This window comes from Triturus cristatus, chromosome 1_2 (genome assembly GCF_964204655.1).
Source record: "Triturus cristatus chromosome 1_2, aTriCri1.1, whole genome shotgun sequence".
Lineage (NCBI taxonomy): Eukaryota > Metazoa > Chordata > Amphibia > Caudata > Salamandridae > Triturus > Triturus cristatus.
In genome coordinates this window covers 505,307,847-505,328,952 of record NC_140580.1, presented here as the reverse complement: position 1 = coordinate 505,328,952, position 21,106 = coordinate 505,307,847, and the positions used below count along the sequence as shown (strand labels likewise).

The 21,106-nt window shown below is 49.9% G+C and overlaps 1 protein-coding gene across 3 annotated transcripts in view; it reads left to right on the top strand.

Moving 5' to 3' along the window:
• PTPRE (protein tyrosine phosphatase receptor type E) overlaps positions 1-21,106 on the top strand; it is an 895,414-nt gene that overhangs the window by 864,128 nt on the left and 10,180 nt on the right. For all 3 annotated transcript variants that reach the window (XM_085606227.1, XM_085606229.1, XM_085606228.1), the window contains one exon: positions 491-626. In XM_085606227.1, coding sequence (XP_085462353.1) covers positions 491-626 — 136 coding nt within the window. The remainder of the gene's footprint in view (positions 1-490; positions 627-21,106) is intronic.

Genomic DNA, 21,106 nt, shown 5'->3' with positions numbered 1-21,106 from the left:
TTCTGTCATTTCACATTAGCATTTGTTGAGAGAACCCCAGAATATTTCTTAAAACAAATAAAGGGAAGGTAACCATACAACTTTCAGTTGCAATCACTTAATTTGCTATTTAAGATAAGGTACTCAAGCCCCCTCCCTCTCCCCCCAATACCCTGCTGATGGCCTCATGTGTCACAGATGACATAACAAAACATCATTTGGAAGGAGCTTCATGGCTTGCGCCTAAAATGTTAAATAAAAATTAAAAAATTCATGGTTACACAACTATTGCCTCTCTCTCTCTACCCAACATGGAGGCAGTCTGTGCAAACATGGAGAAATTCATGACCGGCTGTGTTTCTAAATAGAGGGCAATACTGCATTGTACCTTACTTTTATCCAAGCTATTGTATACCAATGAAGAGATTTGTTTTATGCTCCATATTTTGGTGGATGGTAATAAAATAGAATGAGGCCTATTTTTAATAACTGTAACCTTTTTTTATTTTAGTGCTGGAGCTGGAAGAACAGGAACATTCATTGCACTGAGTAATATTCTTGAGCGAGTGAAAGCCGAGGGGCTTTTGGACGTCTTCCAAACGGTGAAGAGTTTACGCATGCAGAGGCCCCACATGGTGCAAACGCTGGTATGATTGAAAACGTTGTACTTTCATGCTTAAAGGTCATTGTTCCAATTAGAACTGTGGTTTTAGTGCTGCCCTTAAAAAGTGAAAATTATGCATTTACTTTTGAATTAATGGAATAAAGAGGGGTCATTATCTTGTACTTAATGAACTGCGGGAAGAGTTTAATGGCCAAGCTAAGTCAAGCTATTATCACAGATACTGATTAAGTAATATGTAGTGTCTGACCTGCAGGGCATTGTTACATTATCACATAACCATTTGTAGTTTGGTAATTTGATGCAAATTGCTACTTGCCAGTTGGAACCCAGCGACCTTACAATAATAACATGAAAGGAGAAATGCAGTCACATCAAAGGCAATTACTTCGAGGCTTAGTTTTTAGAACACTTGTTAAATTACCACTGTAGTTGTAAGTGACCCTACTGATTTCATTAAAGAATTTGATTGTCTCATGCCATAGTATGGCTGTCATCTAGGTAAACGAATTCGAATTGGTGGATGTTTGGATGAGGCGATAAATGTATTGCTGTGTAGTATTTTTTAATCTGTGGAAGACTTCTTATCGGCAAGAATTAAGCAGGAGAAATTAGTGGGTCCATTCTCGGCTTCCAATAAATCCCCCCTTTTTGAAATTCTGTATGACACATAGGAAAAATGTTTGCAGCTATGCTGGAATCATGCACAATCATTATTCCTCTCAACGTTTCTACAGTATTGCTCTATATTTGGTCAATAATGATGCTTTGTTCAAAGGCCTCAGCGGGTTTTTGCGAAAGTGGTAATCTAGCCATCCTTGCTGAATGCTGGGTCAACAGGGAAAGTGAGATGTAAGAAGCATCACTAGAATTTGGGTCGCCCATTTAAAAAAGTCTTGGAACAGCTACTGTGTCTCCTCTTGCTTGACTCAACACTCTATGATCAGTGAGCTTGTGCACGTAAATAGTGGAGAGGGGCTGTACACACGGTTTGCCCTTGTTTACGCCTGTAGGGGGGCTGTGGGTGGTCCTGCCTCAACCCAGTGGGAACTTATAACCTCCAAAGGACTTGCTTTGATTAAGTTTGGAAGACTTGAGAGGAAAGTGTGCAGCTCTTTGAAAGGATAGATGAAGGAAAGGAGTAGACATATCCAGGTAAGTTATAAGCTGCACGCCTGCCCAGTGCATGCTACTGTCAAACCTTCCTGCCTTGTGTTAGATCCTCTTCAGTTTGTACAAGGCCTCAGATTCTGAAACGTATTACACACTCACTCACTAAGAGTTTTAGAAAGACCCTTACACTCATCTTTCTGTCCACCTGCCAGGTTTTTGAAAATGTCCTCAGAACCACCTTCCCAAACACCGGCACATTTTGACAGACCCTAAATTCCTTTTTCACTTTCCTGACCAACACTAAAAACGGCCTCCAGTCCAATCTTCCTAGCCATTTGTTCAATATCATAACATGTCTTCAGTCACCACCCTTGATGATTTAAAGATATGCAGCCACCATTTTCTAGCGTGACCTCCCTGTTATTGAAAGGGCTTCTAGCCCTGCCCATCTATTTATGTCCTGTGCTTTAATACATTTTGGCCTCCTTATTTCCAATTTCAGCCATTTTGAGATCCCTTTAATTCCTTTTTTCTTACTTCTCACAAAGTCCTCAAAAGGATTATAGCTACTATCTCCATAATGCCCTTATTTTGCTCTGCTGCACGTATAGCACTTGTGGATTGTATGCATGAGCAATATGCATTTTATGCATGTCTGCATATATGTGAATCTGCCTTTTCCCTCATAGTTTCTGGGCATTGACTCACAACTAGAAAATTCAACCTGCACGTTGCAGATTTTGACATTTTGTATATGCTATGTTTTATGCAATCTTTGTGAATACACCCTTGTGCCAAAACATCTGAACTATAGGTACCACCATTGTTAACACGTTAAACCTAGACTAATATTTCCAAATAATAAAACATATAAGTAATATCTAATATAACAAATAATTTCCCATAAATAAAAAAAAACTATTACTCATCAATCGCAGTGAGTAGTGCAACCATGTCTGCATATACTGCTTTCGTCTACACTCATGATGTCACAGATGACATCACAAACGACATCTTCATTGAGATCTCCGATGTCATCAGATATAATCATTAACATCAACAAAGAGGTATCACTGAAGCTGTGAAAATGCTATGCAGTTCACAGCATATAGTGCTAAACCTTCAGCCATTTTCATTAGCCATGGTTGTTGGGTGCAGGACCCCTTTACAAAGTAATAATGAATAGTACAAGAAGAAAAGATGGAATAAGTTCTATTTGTAACCAGCATATGCAGCTCGTTTAATACATTTGTTCGGTATTTAAAGCACAGGGAACACAATTACATTTGGAGCTTTACATTCAAAAAAGGAGTATTGAACAGGTACAGGGGTAAATAAACAGAATTTTTAAGGCCAAAATAAAAACTATTTGGGGTCACTTCTTCCTGTTTCCTCTATTGCCAGTGTCCAGTTCGGCATTTTAGTCTTTGTTGCAGATGGTCTTGTAGCACTCAATGCAAAGTATGCCTTATTTTCCAGATGTAATTATGCCTCATATGTTTAAGAGGAGTGTTGGTGACATTTCTCCTACTTCATCTGATCTGGGGGTGAAGGATTGGTTCTCCTCTTCTGCACCTTGTGTTCCCTGGCTGGCACCTAACATTAAAGATTCACTTTAACGTACCTGTTAGAACCGGCGGTCTCTAGTTGGCAGAGGTATACACTTCTGACAAATAGGGACCAACCAACTCTAGTCAGGGAAAGGGGATTACACACTCAGATAACCCCTGCTACCCCCTTGGTAGCTTGGCAGAGCAGACAGGCTTATCTCAGAGGCAGTGTGTTAAGCATTTACGACTACATACAGTAATAAAGTGAATACACTACAGATGGACACGACACAGAAGTTATTATAAAAAATAGTATTTTTATATAAGGCTTAGCACAAGACCAAACAACGACAAAAATATACCACAGTCTTAATAAATACTCTTTGGAAGGAAAAATAATAGTTCAAGTAAGGTTTCTTCTTGGCAAATAGTTCTTTAGCAAAGTATTCTTCGGAGCACAGTTCTTTGGCAACAATGTAACCCCCACAGGAGTCACACGACGTCGAGTCTACAAGATTCCCAAGGGTCGGCGTCGACCGCGAGGAGCGCTACGTCGAGCCTGGAGTTGCAACAGACCCCACAAGTACAGTACCTTGAGAAACGAAGAAAACGATGATCCACGGCGTCGAGATGTCGGCGTCGAGGTCGGCGTCGATCGTGCCTCGGAGTCGGGTCAACCCGCAGCGGTGTCGAGGGATATCGGGCCGGAGCAGCGCTCACGGCGTCGAGTAGGGCGTCGAGTCGATGCGATCAACAGCGGCGTCGGGACGGGGTCGCTTGGAGGTAGAGCCGATACTCACTCCTCACTGGCGTCGATACCGGCGTCGAGACGGGGTCACTTGGAGCCGGGGCCGATACCCACTGCTCACTGGCGTTGCTGCTGGCGTCGAGACTGCAGATTTTCCCTTGTGTACTGGAAACAACACTTTCCAGCAATTCAGCAATTCAGTAGATGGTGAAGTCCTTTGGCCCTGTGACTTCAACAGGAGCCTGGCACTCTTCCAGTCCTTGGAGATTTCCTAGCAAGTGTTCAGAGAGTACACACCAAGTTCCTCTCTCCTTGCTCCTTGGCAAAAATAAAGAAGCAGCCTTCAGGTTCCTCCACAGCAAAACAGCACTCTGGCAGAAAGGGGAGGCAAGTCCTTAGATCAGCAGGCTTCTTGTCCTTGGTACAGGTTTCCTTGTCAGAAGTGATCTGAGTTCTTGGTTCAGGGGTCCTTCTCTTATACCCCTTTTTCCCTTTGTTCCCTTTGTCCAAGCAGGGAGATTCCCACCATCTCAGGTTTGTTGGGGGTGTTGCCAGGCAGAGGCACCTGGCCTATTCACTGAGCAGGGCAGAGTCCTCAGCCGCCCAGCAGGAGGCGGAGCCAGTATTGTCACTGGCAGGAGCAGGGCTATCAGTCGCCCAGCAGGAGGCGGAGCCAGTATTGTGTCAGGCAGGGCAGGCTACTCTTCCCTCACTCTATGTGTAAACGCCCCATTCACCCCACACTGACTCACTCAGACCTCTGGAGCCACCCAGCCCCTGACACACACACCAAACCAGCAGAGACCGGTAGATAGTTGGACAAGAAAATAGCCACTTTCTAAAAGTGCTATTTTCAAACATTAAAAACCATCCATCCTAAAGGGTGTGTTATTAAATTCTGAGTTCAGGGATACTAAACTCGACTTGCTACCATGCTCCCTGAGTCAGATAGATTATAATGGAGTTAATAATCAGTCTGCCCAGTCTGGCCTATTGGAGGCAGGTAGCCCTTCAATAGTGAAAAACGAAAATGGCTGTAATTCACTATTAGGTCATGCCACACACATCAGGGCATGACCTACCTTTTACCAACAATGCACCCTGCCCTAGGGCCTACCATAGAGGTGTCTGAAATGTGGCAAAGTGAAGGTTTAGAGACTGGTAAGTAGGTTTCCTTACCAAGTCGACATGGCAGTCAGGGACTGCACGCAGGCGCTGCGGTGGCAGGCCTGAGACACATTTTACACGCTGCTTCTGTGGGTGGCACAACCAGTGCTGCAAGCCCACCAGCAGCAGTTAACTTACACGCCCTTGGCACACTCAGTGCACTAGACTAGGGACTGAACAGTAAGTCAACCAAGCCAATCATGGTAACACCAATCAATGTAACAATTTAACATAGGGAGCACTTGCACTGTGGCACTGATCAGCAGCGGCACAGTGCCCAAAGCAATAAACCAGCAAAAACATCGTAAACAGAGGAGGCAACCAGAAAAAAATGGAGGAGAGACTCATGCCAATGATGCCAGGTCTAACACGTGTCCCCTCCAGCTGAAATGTGGGGAGAACTACCCTTCACCCAGGGAGTCCTCATCACTAAGGCGGAAAAATCTGGACAGACCATCAGCATTGGCGTGATCTGTACCAGGGCGGTGTTCCACCGTAAAGTCCATCCCCTGTAGGGAAATGGACCACCTCAACAGCTTTGGGTTCTCACCCCTCATCTGCATTAACCATCTGAGGGGCCTGTGGTCCGTCTGAACCCGGAAGTGAGACCCAAACAAGTAGGGTCTTAGCTTCTTCAGCGCCCAGACCACAGCAAATGCCTCACGCTCTATCGCACTCCACCTTTGCTCCCTGGGAAGTAACCTCCGGCTGATGAAGGCTACAGGTAAGTCTCGGCCCTCCTCATTCATCTGTGCTAGAACAGCCCCCACACCATGCTCTGAAGCGTCCGTCTGGACAATGAATTCTTTTGAAAAGTCGGGTGCCTGGAGGACCGGTGCTGTACACATTGCAGTTTTCAGGGTGTCAAAGGCTTTCTGACAGGCGTCAGTCCAGATCACAAGTCTCGGCTGCTTCCGGGAAGTCAGCGAGGTCAAGGGGTGCACAATGTTGCCTAACCCTTGACAAACCTCCTGTAGTAACCCGTGAGACCCAAGAAGGCTCTCACCTGAGTCTGGGTTTTGGGCGGTTCCCAAGCCAGGATGGTATCTATCTTGGGTTGCAGGGGGGCCACCTTGCCGCTCCCTACTTGGTGCCCCAAGTACACCACTGAACCCTGCCCAATCTGGCACTTACTAGCCTTGATTGTGAGGCCTGCTCTGCGCAGGGCCAACAACACTTCCTGGAGGTGGCGCAAGTGTTCCTCCCAGCTGGCGCTGAACACTGCTATATCGTCCAGGTAGGCGGCGCTGAAATCTTCCAGCCCGGCCAATACCTGGTTAACCAACCTCTGGAATGTGGCAGGGGCATTCTTCATCCCAAAGGGCATCACACGGAACTGGTAGTGCCCATCTGGTGTGGAGAATGCAGACCTCTCTTTTGCCCCATCAGTCAAGGCGATCTGCCAGTACCCAGACGTTAGATCAAACGTACTAAGGTACCGGGCAGCCCCCAACCGATCGATGAGCTCATCAGCTCTGGGGATGGGGTGCGCGTCGGTCTTGGTGACCGAATTGAGTCCTCGGTAATCCACACAGAACCGAAGTTCTGGTGAAGCACCAGGCGCTGCAGCCTTTGGGACCAAGACCACTGGGCTGGCCCAAGGACTGCTAGAGGACTCAACCACCCCTAAGGCAAACATCTTGGAGACCTCCTCCTTGATGTATGCTCTGACCTTGTCAGTCACCCTGTAGGCCTTGTGCCTCACAGGAGTGCTGTCCCCGGTGTCCACATCATGGACACACCACTGAGTGACACCAGGGATTAAGGAGAACAAATCAGGGAATTGTACCAACAGATGGCGACAATCTTGCTGCTGCTCAGGGGTCAGTGTGTCAGAGAGGACAACACCATCCACTGACCCATCTTTTTCTTTTGCACACAGGAGGTCAGGAAGAGGCTCACTCTCCTCCTCCATCCCAGCATCCGTGGCAAGGAGCATGCCCACTTCGGACCTTTCTAAGTGGGGCTTTAACCGGTTGACATGCAGGACCCTTAAGGGGTTCCTGGGAGATTTCAAGTCCACCAAGTAGGTGACATCGCTCTTCTTCTCCACAACCTCAAATGGTCCAGTCCACCTGTCCTTGAGCGCACAAGGTTCCACAGGGGCCATGACCCAAACTTTCTGACCAGGTTGAAGCTCAACCAGAGTGGCATTCTGATCGTACCACCGCTTCATCTCTTCCTGGCTGGCCTCCAGATTTGCCTGAGCAAGATCTCTGAAGCGCCGAGTCTGGTTCCTAAAGGCCAGCATGTAACTATATACATCCTGGGGAGGTTTCCTGGGAGATTGCTCCCAGCCTTCTTTGACCAGACTCAAAGGTCCTCTTACCGGGTGACCATACAAAAGCTCAAAGGGGCTGAACCCTAGAGACTTCTGTGGCACCTCACGGTAAGCAAACAGCAGGCATGGCAAGAGGACGTCCCATTTACGCCTCATCGGTTCTTCAAGACCCATGATCATGCCTTTTAGGGTCCGGTTGAATCTCTCAACCAGCCCATTACCTTGAGGGTGGTAAGGAGTGGTAAACTTGTAGGTTACCCCACACTCCTTCCACAGGGACTTCATATAATTCGAAATGAAGTTGGTGCCCCGGTCTGACACCACCTCTCTGGGGAACCCCATGCGGGAGAAAACACCCATCAGTGCCCGTCCCACCACGGGGGCCGTCACTGTTCGGAGAGGGATGGCTTCCGGGTACCGGGTGGCATGGTCCACCAAGACCAGGATAAACCTGTTGCCCATGGCTGTCTTGGGGTCCAGTGGCCCCACAATGTCAATTCCCACTCGCTCAAAGGGGGTACTGACGACGGGAAAAGGTTGGAGGGGAGCCTTCTGCTTCCGCCCACTTTTCCCACTTGCCTGGCAAGTTTGACAGGTCCTACAATGGATATCTGAATCCCTTCTCATCTGGGGCCAATAAAAATGGGTGACAAGCCTGTCATAGGTCTTGTCCTGCCCCAGATGTCCAGCTAACGGAACGTCATGAGCCAACCCCAGTAGGAAGGCTCTGAAGCGCTGGGGTACCACCAGCACACGGGCTGACCCAGGTTCAGCAGCCTTAGGCTCGCTATACAGGAGGTCGTTCTCCCAGTAGACCCAATGTGATCCTGACTGATCACCTGTCGTTTGGGCTGAGGCCTGCTGCCTCATACCCACAAGAGAAGGGCACACTTTCTGTTCAGCACAAAATTCCTCCCTGGAGGGACCACCATCCTGCTGCCAATGGGTCAGTTCGGGCAGGTCTCCCAGTTCGGCCACTTGTTCTCCTGTCGGTTCCAGGGCATCCCCCTCAGGGTCTGCTCCCTCCTGGACCGCGGGAACGATGGGGGACGGTTTCCCGCGCCCCCTGCCTCTTCTCTTCACGGTGGGGACCTGGGCCATATTTTCAGGCCCCAGGGCCCCATCAACACCCTTACTGACTGACATGGACCGGGTGGTCGCACACACCCACTCAGGCAGACCCAACATTTCCAGATGCGCTTTTCTCTCCACCTTAGCCCAAGGGGAGTCCTCCAAATCATTGCCCAAGAGACAATCAACAGGCATGGCGGGCCTCACAGCAACCTGAAGAGTACCTGAGACCCCCCCCCACTCAAAGGGAACTTGAGCTACCTCACACTGACTCTGTGAGTTGTCAGCAGCTACAACGGGGTAGAATGCATGAGGGACCACCTGCTCTCTGGACACCAAGTGACACTTGACAGCTGTCACACTCGCTCCGGTGTCTCTGAGAGCTTCCACCCTATGGCCATTAATGGTCACCCACTGCCTATATTTCTTAGTGTTACTAGGCAGAGGGGTTGGAGGGACCATTTCCACGTCTCCTAAAGAGACCAGGGACATTTCTGCGGGACCCCACCCACCGGGGGCACCCATCTCCTCCCCTCCCAGGGCTACACTCGCTACCTGACGAGGGGGTGCACGCGGCGGTGCATTCGAATCCTTCATGGGACACTGGGGATCATAATAACGGTGTCCCACCTGCTTACAGGCATAGCAGGTCATGGGGCCCCTGTGAACAGGTTTACCTGTCGGGGCCTCTGGCTTCTTTCCAGGGGGAGGCTGGGAACCCTTCCCTTGGTTCCCTTGGGGATTACTTTGGGGCCCTTTCTGAAACTCCCTCTGTTTACCCCTGTCCCCCCCACTCTTCTGCTGGGGACCCTGCCCACCTTTGGCTGAGTCTCCCACTGGACCCTTGTGGACCCTGGTACTGACCCAGCGGTCCGCCTCCTCAGCAAGTTTTCTAGGGTTAGATAGCTTGCTATCAACAAGGTGCTGGCGTAGCTCGGGAAAACAGTTATTAGACAAGTGCTCCCAAGCAAACAAATCATAAAGAGCATCATAACTATCAACCTTGCTACCCTTTATCCAACCATCCATGGTTCTGCAGAAAAAAGACACATATTCAACCCACGTAGTACCAGGCAACTTCTTACATTCTCTAAAGGTTTGTCTGTACTTTTCTGGAGTTAAGCCATATCTCAGCATTAAAGCATCTTTCATATGAGTATAAGACATCCTATCCTCAGCAGGAAGGCTCAACAAGGTATCTCTCCCCTCGTTTGTAAAGCGGCTCCACAACCCCGTTCCCCAATCCTTCTCAGGGACCCGGTGGGCCAACAATGCTAACTCATACGCTTTAAACCATTGGCTAATATCTTCATTCTTACTGTAATCCTTGATCACATCTTTAGGAAAATAAAACCTACTTTCTGCAGGCACAGATGGAGTGCTGCCACCAGAGGGATTCAACTCTAAACTCTTAGTTTTAAGCTCCATCTCCCTCACCATCTTCTCACGTTCAAACGCTAATTTCTCTCTCTCAAAATCTAATCTTTTGCTCTCCATTTCAGCTTCTCTCTTGCTTCTCGCATTCTCTAATTCCAACTGCCCTCCTAATTTAAGTTTTGCCATTTCTAACTTGTACCCCCTCTCCTTCTCCCTGTCTTCTAATTCTTCGGGGGAAAGGCTCCTAGAGGACGCACTACTGCCTGGAGATGACACTGGCCCACCTGTGGGCTCTTCCTCTTCCTCTTCCTCTTCTTCTTCCTCTTCCGGTACCACCACCGGATCAGAGGGATTTCTGGCCTCTAACCAGGCCTTCAGCGCTTTGAGGAAGCCCTCTTTCTTTGAGACACCTGTGGTCGGAACTTTAAACTGCTTGCAAAATCCTTTTAGATCTTTTAGCGTGTAGGAATCTATCTTCTCCTTATCAAATTCCCCCACAACATTCTCCACAGGTGTAGCAGCTCTGGTATTCTCCATGGTCAAAACTGGCAGTGTTTAAGAAAATAAGCTCCAGGAAAGCGGAGAACAAAAATAGGCAATCCTACCAAAACAGAATGTGGCTGCGTTATGGTCTGCTTTCACTATGTAGCGTACACTAATCACTGCACATGAGTCATAAATGCAAAGTTCAATCCCACCGCTGACCACCAATGTTAGAACCGGCGGTCTCTAGTTGGCAGAGGTATACACTTCTGACAAATAGGGACCAACCAACTCTAGTCAGGGAAAGGGGATTACACACTCAGATAACCCCTGCTACCCCCTTGGTAGCTTGGCAGAGCAGACAGGCTTATCTCAGAGGCAGTGTGTTAAGCATTTACGACCACATACAGTAATAAAGTGAATACACTACAGATGGACACGACACAGAAGTTATTATAAAAAATAGTATTTTTATATAAGGCTTAGCACAAGACCAAACAACGACAAAAATATACCACAGTCTTAATAAATACTCTTTGGAAGGAAAAATAATAGTTCAAGTAAGGTTTCTTCTTGGCAAATAGTTCTTTAGCAAAGTATTCTTCGGAGCACAGTTCTTTGGCAACAATGTAACCCCCACAGGAGTCACACGACGTCGAGTCTACAAGATTCCCAAGGGTCGGCGTCGACCGCGAGGAGCGCTACGTCGAGCCTGGAGTTGCAACAGACCCCACAAGTACAGTACCTTGAGAAACGAAGAAAACGATGATCCACGGCGTCGAGATGTCGGCGTCGAGGTCGGCGTCGATCGTGCCTCGGAGTCGGGTCAACCCGCAGCGGTGTCGAGGGATATCGGGCCGGAGCAGCGCTCACGGCGTCGAGTAGGGCGTCGAGTCGATGCGATCAACAGCGGCGTCGGGACGGGGTCGCTTGGAGGTAGAGCCGATACTCACTCCTCACTGGCGTCGATACCGGCGTCGAGACGGGGTCACTTGGAGCCGGGGCCGATACCCACTGCTCACTGGCGTTGCTGCTGGCGTCGAGACTGCAGATTTTCCCTTGTGTACTGGAAACAACACTTTCCAGCAATTCAGCAATTCAGTAGATGGTGAAGTCCTTTGGCCCTGTGACTTCAACAGGAGCCTGGCACTCTTCCAGTCCTTGGAGATTTCCTAGCAAGTGTTCAGAGAGTACACACCAAGTTCCTCTCTCCTTGTTCCTTGGCAAAAATAAAGAAGCAGCCTTCAGGTTCCTCCACAGCAAAACAGCACTCTGGCAGAAAGGGGAGGCAAGTCCTTAGATCAGCAGGCTTCTTGTCCTTGGTACAGGTTTCCTTGTCAGAAGTGATCTGAGTTCTTGGTTCAGGGGTCCTTCTCTTATACTCCTTTTTCCCTTTGTTCCCTTTGTCCAAGCAGGGAGATTCCCACCATCTCAGGTTTGTTGGGGGTGTTGCCAGGCAGAGGCACCTGGCCTATTCACTGAGCAGGGCAGAGTCCTCAGCCGCCCAGCAGGAGGCGGAGCCAGTATTGTCACTGGCAGGAGCAGGGCTATCAGTCGCCCAGCAGGAGGCGGAGCCAGTATTGTGTCAGGCAGGGCAGGCTACTCTTCCCTCACTCTATGTGTAAACGCCCCATTCACCCCACACTGACTCACTCAGACCTCTGGAGCCACCCAGCCCCTGACACACACACCAAACCAGCAGAGACCGGTAGATAGTTGGACAAGAAAATAGCCACTTTCTAAAAGTGCTATTTTCAAACATAGAATTTAAAAACCATCCATCCTAAAGGGTGTGTTATTAAATTCTGAGTTCAGGGATACTAAACTCGACTTGCTACCATGCTCCCTGAGTCAGATAGATTATAATGGAGTTAATAATCAGTCTGCCCAGTCTGGCCTATTGGAGGCAGGTAGCCCTTCAATAGTGAAAAACGAAAATGGCTGTAATTCACTATTAGGTCATGCCACACACATCAGGGCATGACCTACCTTTTACCAACAATGCACCCTGCCCTAGGGCCTACCATAGAGGTGTCTGAAATGTGGCAAAGTGAAGGTTTAGAGACTGGTAAGTAGGTTTCCTTACCAAGTCGACATGGCAGTCAGGGACTGCACGCAGGCGCTGCGGTGGCAGGCCTGAGACACATTTTACACGCTGCTTCTGTGGGTGGCACAACCAGTGCTGCAAGCCCACCAGCAGCAGTTAACTTACACGCCCTTGGCACACTCAGTGCACTAGACTAGGGACTGAACAGTAAGTCAACCAAGCCAATCATGGTAACACCAATCAATGTAACAATTTAACATAGGGAGCACTTGCACTGTGGCACTGATCAGCAGCGGCACAGTGCCCAAAGCAATAAACCAGCAAAAACATCGTAAACAGAGGAGGCAACCAGAAAAAAATGGAGGAGAGACTCATGCCAATGATGCCAGGTCTAACAGTACCTTAGTCACTGAATCTTTAAATAGCGAGACATATTAGTTTAAGATGAATTTTGTGAACCAGTCTCCTCTCTGAATATCTTCCTGCGGGCATACATTGCAGATTGATCTCAGCTGGTTCAATTACACATCTCCTTCTGGCAAGATGCAAAAATCCCACACAGGAGATTTTCAGGCATGATGGAGGTTTTCTACAATTGGCATCTGAAGATAGACGAGCCCATGCATGTTAGAGGCTAACAACCAAAGAGTAACAACTACATATGCATGTTAAAGAATCAGTTCAAGGATGTGCATGCAAATTGTGGACAACCAGACCCAGAATACGTATGCATGTTTAAGAACTGCACGGTTATTATCATACATGTACAATTAGGATTTGTTAATTACCCATTAGTAAGAAGTGGTTCTCAAATGAACTTGTTTGTTTGAAAATCTTTAAGCTACTTCAAGTTTCTCCTTATTTTGCTCTTTTCACAGTTTATGTGTCAGGAGTGCAGATATGTGTCTCTCAGAATTTTGTGCAATGGTCCTTCAACACAGGTTAAAAATGGAAATTATCGGGGGGGCGCTAGAGGGCGCACAGCGGAATGGCTGCCTCTTGAGACAGCTCCGCCGGACGGGAGAAATAAATGGCGCGAGAGGCATGATAAACGGAGCGCTGCAGCTGGCAAATACCACGGAGCAGATCGGAAGGTGGGCTCCACAGATGGAGAGTGCGAGAGCTGACCGAGTGACCTGCTAGCCCCAGAAATACGGACTTCTTCACTCGGCGGTGAGCGCGAGCAGCGGCTCCCAAGATGGCGGCGCCCGGGAGTACGTAGCCGAGATGCTGCTGGCGGTCACTGTGACTGACTGAACGGCTGCCTGCCAAGAATACGCTTAAGGCGCTGCGTACCCCGTACATGCGGTGAACTGCCGTGGAGGACCCGGTGAGTCGGACGAATACGGCGGGACACGAAAACGGCCACGACTGGCACTGTGAGCCCCGTGCTGGGACTGCTGCTGGAACCTCACGGGGGAACAAGATCGTAACATATGGGAGCTGCGAGATGCCCGCCTGTCTGACTACCTGATGCAGTGGTGAGGGCTGACTATCTGGCTGCGGCACGGTTGCGTGGCTGGGGGCAACTAGCAGTGGCGGATGAGGCACTTATGAAAAGCCGGGACCGTGGGGGGCGCTAGCCCGGGATCTTGGGATCGAACGACTGCCATTACACGTGGATGCCAGAAATGCCATGGCAGTGTGATGATGGCTGCCATTGTTGATGCGCGGTGGAATGCAGGTGGCCGGATCCCCGTGACACCGTTGAAACGCCGCAGCTGCGGGCGTAACGCAGATGGCCACATGAATTTGCTAATCAGACGATAAATGCTGGGCATCAGTCGGAAACTGGTGGCGCTGGGTGGCAACGGCGAAAAACGCGAGGTGTGAGACGACGAAACGCCGAGGTGCCAGCAAGGGGAGATACGGTGAGCTGCGCACACGCTGTTCTGCTAAGCTGACATACATCACAACTGCGGGGTGGACAGTGCCGCCCAGTACCTTTACGAGCGGGACCTTTGGTGGCCGGCGAGGGATTCGGACGCGATGGGGAAGCCGGAAAAGTCACAAACCAAACTGACATTTGAAACCAAGCGTCAGACCAAAGGCGCTACGTCGCCGCCAGACGAAGTAACGGACGTGGGAGAGCTGCCACCTCCGGGCATGGCGGAGGCGCTGAGGGCCATCCAGCAAAGCCTGCAAGACATCCATGGTAAACTGGATACCATCACGTTGCGGGTCGACAACATGGCGGCCAAACTGGAGGGGCACGGTGAGCGACTGACGGAGGCGGAGACCCGACTTGGGGCGGTGGAAGACGCCTCGCAAAACACGGCCCAAAAATGTGCTGAGGCGGAAAGGCTGCTGGAGGCGTTGAAAAGCAAGACGGAGGATTTGGAAGCGCGGTCGAGGCGCAATAACGTGAGAATTACGGGGGTCCCGGAGTCCACCAACACTGGCCGGATGGAAACATATGTTGAGGAGCTGGTTAAGGACGTTGTGGGCGCAGAGAACCTGTCTCCACTGTTCCTGATTGAACGCGCGCACAGGTCACTGGCCCCGAGGCCGAAGCCTGGGGCACCCCCGCGCCCTATAGTCGCCAGGGTCCTAAACTACAGGGACCGCGATGCCATCCTCCGCATAGTGCGGGAAAAAAAACAGATCACGCACCAGGGAAACACACTGGCATTCTACCCAGACTTCACGTTCGCAGTCCAACAGGCGAGGAAGGAATTTAATCCGGTCAAAAAGAAACTGCGTGACCTGGGGATTGATTACGCCATGCTCTATCTCGCCCGGCTGCGCATAACGCATGGAGGGCGCGCGACGCTGTGTCATTCGCCTCGCGAGGCGCATGAACTCATCAAAAAACTCGGAACCAAGCGCAAAGAGAAGCAGAGGGTTGATCAAGGTGCGGAAACTGACTGATGTATTGCAAAGTGAAATACAGGAAGGCTGGTGCAGACACTCCCCACCAAATGGTGCATCTGCGGCCCTGTCGAGGTCTGTGGGGACCGACATGGATGAAAATGAGACATACGGACTGTCAGGGACGGTGAGTGCGACCGCTGCGAACAAGGATATTCAGGCCTGTGCCAGACTGGCGACTGGTAACTTTACTAATACTGCAGCTCTGCGGGGGGAAGCGCTGGCTTCTGTCGATGGGACTCTGGAGGGACAACGCCATAAAAAGATAGAGCCCACATAATGATGGACGTAGCCACTCTGTGACGAGTTACCGTGTAAGTCGCGGGCCTGGGAAGGGCCCAGATAGCTGGGTAACAAGAGAAATGGTCCCTGACAGTCAGGGCTGGAACAGGGGCCTGAGGGTCAGACATGGGAGGGATGATAAGCAAAGGACTGGTTGCTGCCCGTTAAATAGCAAGACAATACTGTTGCGATTTGGATGGAATGAATCATAAGGGCTGCTGCGCTGGGCCTTGGGGAGGGTTGTTAAGATGCCTGCATTGATATGGGAGCTATCGAGCTCCGAAGCATAATATAATCCCGTCCCCATCCATTGAGTTGGATGGAGGGGTGTGTTCTAGGCGGTCCCCCGAAGAGGGTGATCCCCGAATTCAGTTAATTCGATGTTTGATGTTAACTATGGGGTGTGTCTTTGGCATGGTTGGGGTGCTAAAGTGGGTGGGGGGACATGGGTTGTGGTTGGGATGTTGAACTGTTGGTCACTGCGCATGAGATGCATCGCTGAACTCCAAGTACCATTGCTGAGGACTAATGGGGCCCTTGCCCGCTGCGACGAATGCTGGGGCGCACTCACTAAAAGTGGGGGTGAATGGTACACACATGTCGATACTGATCGATGGCTGGGAACGGGATAGGGGAGGGGTATCTTAGACTGCTAACGTGGAATGTGCGGGGGCTGGGTAACCCCAAGAAAATTAGGCAAACTCTGGCATACCTAGACAGGCAGCGCATAGACATTGCACTAATACAGTGACACACTGTGCACCGACACGCCGAATAAATGTGGGACGGAGATGGGCTGAATCGGTACACCACTCATCCTACTCCTCGTATGCACGGGGGGTAATAGTGCTGATCAGAAAGGGGCTGAAATATATGATAGATAAGGTTGAGACAGATGCAATGGGGAGATTTGTACTACTGACTGGTCTCCTGCGGGGACAGAGACTAGCCGTGGTAAATGTGTATGGGCCTAACGTGGACGACCCACAGTTCTACCACTTACTGTGGGGTAAACTGCGTGAATTGCAGGCCCCTCACGTAATTTGGGGTGGAGATTTTAATCTTGCGCTCTCTGAGGATGTCGATAGATCCGGAACGACGACGGAACCACACAGGCGCGCGCTACGTGTCCTACAAGATATAATGGTTGACAGGGCACTAACCGACACCCGGATGAGTTGGAGGCCACACATGTAGCTACATCGCACGGCAGTTGGTCCCGCATAGATTACTGGCTAGTGACTGGGGATATAGCATTGTGGACACGGGAGGTTAGGCACTTACCCAGAACACTCTCAGATCACAGCCCGGTGCTCCTCTCTCTGGAGCTCCCGAACTACACGCCACCTCCATTCAGTTGGAGATTTAATGCCAAAGCACTGATGGACCCCGTATATGCCGATACTATTGGGCAGGCGATACGGGACTTTTTTGACAATAATGCGACTTCTACGACCGACTCGGGAGTACTGTGGGAGGCTTGCAAGGCCACCATACGAGGAGTCTGCATAAGCACTAACGCAGGTATTCTAAAAGACATTCAACAGCAGATACGAGCCAGGGAAGACAAGTTGCGACTTCTAGAACGGGAGTATGAGAGCACACAGAATGTTCGGATACTAGGGGACATTAGGAAAACACTGTCTGAATTTCAGAGCTTCGCGGAAGACGGAATTAAATATACAACTAAAAGACAAGTGGCGAGGGCGTATGGGGAGGGCGGCAGACCGGGCAGGCGCCTAGCGACTACCATATGCGAGGGACGTGCCCCACAAAACATACAGGTGATTCGTGGGCGCCAAGGGGAGCGGAAATATGGTGAACAAGCAATACTGGGTGAATTTGTGGCTGCATACGGTGAACTGTACGCATCCAGGCCAACGGCCAATGAGGCCGAAATCGCGGACTACCTCGAAGACGTGGCGATAGCGTGGCTATCGGACACACACCGCGAATACCTATCCCAGCCTATTACGGTAGAGGAAGTCACTGAGGTAATTAAGTCGCTGCCGAATGGTAAGACGCCGGGCCCCGATGGATTTACTGGCGAATTTTATAAGGCGTTTGTTGACCAACTAGCCCCACATCTGGTGGAAATGTATGGTAATGCTCATGAGCAACAGCATTTACCGCCAACCCTGCGAGAGGCGATGTTATTGGCGCTACCCAAGCCACAAAAGGACCCGGAACTTTGCGACTCCTACAGGCCGCTGTCCCTTATAAACGTGGACAACAAGATATTGGCAAAACTGCTTGCGGCCAGACTTAACCCGCTCATGCCCAGATTGGTCCTGCCCGACCAATCTGGATTCATACCAGAACGCTCCACTGCACACAACACGCGAACATTATTTGCACTCACGCACTATCTAACACCTGAGACGAAGGCGGCGGCGGTCTTCTTGGACGCAGCCAAAGCCTTTGATTCTTTGGAGTGGACCTATATGAACACGGTGCTGAGGAGGATGGGCTTCCCGCCCATGTTCCTCCAATGGATCAACTTATTATATGATGCACCTGTGGCACGGGTTAGGGTGAATAATTACATCTCAGGCACCATTGATATTCGGAGGGGGACGAGGCAGGGATGCCCCCTGTCCCCTCTCTTGTTTGTGCTGGCGTTGGAACCCCTTGCGTGCAAAATAAGACAGGGGCACCATTACTCGGCCCTGCAGTTCCCGCAGCGGCCACTGCACATATCATTGTACGCCGACGATATGCCACTCTTTGTGAGGGACCCACAGGCCAATCTGAATCGATTGTTGAGGGAGTATATAAAATTCGCGCGGCAATCCGGGGTCATTATAAACTGGGCCAAGTCCATGATCATTCCCCTGACTGACAGCACGCAACCACACCCAATGGACTATCCTCTGGAATGGAAGATGGACCCGATAAAATATTTGGGTGTGTGGTACCACAGGGACCCGGAAGTCGTGATCCGGACTAACTACGGGACGGTGATTGACGCACTAGAGGAGAAGGTGGGGAGGTGGATCCAACTGCCACTATCGGTGGCTGATCGAATCGCTATCGTTAAAATGGTGGTACTGCCGAAGCTACTCTATCTATTCACTAACATCCCAATTCACCCTCCAGCGGAGGTGTTCCGACGGATTACCTCGATGGTCCTTCGACTTATCTGGGCGGGAAAGACGGCTAGGGTGGAGATGCGGACATTGATGTTGCCCTACAGTAGGGGGGGGTTCGGGGTTCCTGACTTCTGCCTATACTACCTCTGCGCACAAGCACAGTATGCACATTTTTGGTATCACAAGGTCCCGTTTCTCACCCACACTGCGATTGAGGAGGGGGATGCTATGCCAGTTCCACTTGAGGCGATTATCACCCATCGCAGGCCTCCTTTGCACATGAACGACATAAACACCATCGATGCCACAAACAAAGCGTGGCATACCATGGGCAGAAAAGCTAATAAATTGCCACTGTATGCCCCGGCACTCCAGCTTCAATGGCACCCGGCAATATCGGTCACGCAAGAAAAAATGGGACTGGAACTGCTGCGCCAAGTGGGCATTGACACCATGGGGGACTTGTACGAAGATGGGACTTTTAAAACGCTAGAAAAACTGACATTTATTAGTAACATGACTGCCTTATTTCGCTTTAATTATCATAGACTGCAAAGGGCTATGAAGCAGCTGTACCCAACGTACCCGCTGGAACCTCCGGGGCTAACCGCGTTGCAGTGGCTAATCACCACACCTGCGAGAAAACACCTGGTGTCCACACTGTATACGAAGATGCAGGAGGACATAGCGGCAACCACGACTGCTTCCATGGAGAAGTGGAATGGCTGTCTGGACACTCCGCTAACAGAGGATGAATGGGCTACTGCCTGTACTTTAACGGGCATGCTGACACCTAATGGCAATCTCCGCATTCTGCATTTCAAATACTTACACCAGACATACTACACAACGGCCAGACTACACCGATATGGGCTGCGGGTGGACTCTAGATGCGAGCGCTGTGGGGCAGACGGGGCAGATTTCATACACCTGGCCTGGTCATGTGAGGCAGTTGGAGAATTCTGGGTGCAGGTGACGCAGATGATTGGGGCTATGGTGGGCGGGGAAGTGCGCTGCGAGGTCAAAACCTGTTTGTTGGGGCTGCTGCCAGACTTTCGAGCCCTAAAACGTAGATTCTGTATGGTTGCGCTGCTAATGGCCAAAAGGAGGGTCTCGATCTGCTGGAATGGCAGGCGAAGCCCGAAGCCTACGGACTGGCTTACGGACTTAACGTATTGGAGAGATACCCTGAGGACTTATGGAGAAGAACTTCCTGCCGGATCGCAGCCCAGGGACTACTGGGTGTATCTAACCCAATATTTGCAAATGCAGCAACAGACTTAATAAGCGACTAGCACATGTGATAAACGGCGGTGGGTATGGGAGACCTCTGCTTAGGAAATGAATAGACAAAATTGGATGAAGGATGCTGTTGTGACGTGACCGCACTGTTATGATTGTTTTCTGTTTGTACACAATTACAAATGCCAATAAAAAAAAATAAAAAAAAAAATGGAAATTATCAATCATGGGCAAGAGCATCCTCAGGATCTGCATTTTAAACACACCAACGGTGACTACAGCATGATGATGTGACGGTGCTTGAGGCCGAGCCGCCACACCCATGCTTTGCTTGGGTTTGACAATGATTTCCACTTGCTAGAAGGTGTCATAAAATTCAATCTCCAGAAAGCAGTCAGCACACAGTAACTGTTACATAGCAAATATGTGTGCCAATACTGCTGTGGTACAACCACATACCAGATCAGCTCTTCCATCAATAGTCCTATGATAAGTTCCAGAGGAAGGCTCCACACCAAGGAGTTGCCGCTGTGCTGCATCTCATTAGGGTCAGTTGTTGGCACAACGGCTTTCCCGTTTTGTTTCAAGTTAAATACCACTCATAAACTCACTTTGTAATCATTGTGAACTTTTTAATCTTTTTATTTTCCAGAGCTTGTCTCTTGGTTTTGTGATGTAGCTTTTGAGTGTTGATGTCTGCTCTGCCAAAATATAAATGTATTTTTATTTTCTTTGCTGTACAGCCAGAATCAAGTAAAACCATGTTCGAGGCATATGAGCTGCAGATCACACACTGAGGATAAGATCGCCATCTGGTGTTGGGCTCGGATGATTGCAGGTTGTTGTTGTCTTCGGAGAAGTCTTTGGTCACGAGGTTGGTGACTCCTCCCCTGGACAACAGTGCGCATGGGCATCCACTCCATCGGCAGATTGTTTTTTTCCGCCATTGGGTTCGGATGAACTTTTTTCCGCTCCAGCAGAAAACTTCCAGCAATCAATTTAACTCTTTAATCTTCATTTCATCGACGTCGACATCAACTCGGACCGGTTCCGGAAGCGGCTGATGGACAGGACACCCTTCAAAAAATGCCCCCAGTGTGGAGCGAAGTTCCCCCACAGTGACCACCACGAGGTTTGCAACCTCTGCCTGTCGCCGGAACACAACGAGTCCACCTGTCCAG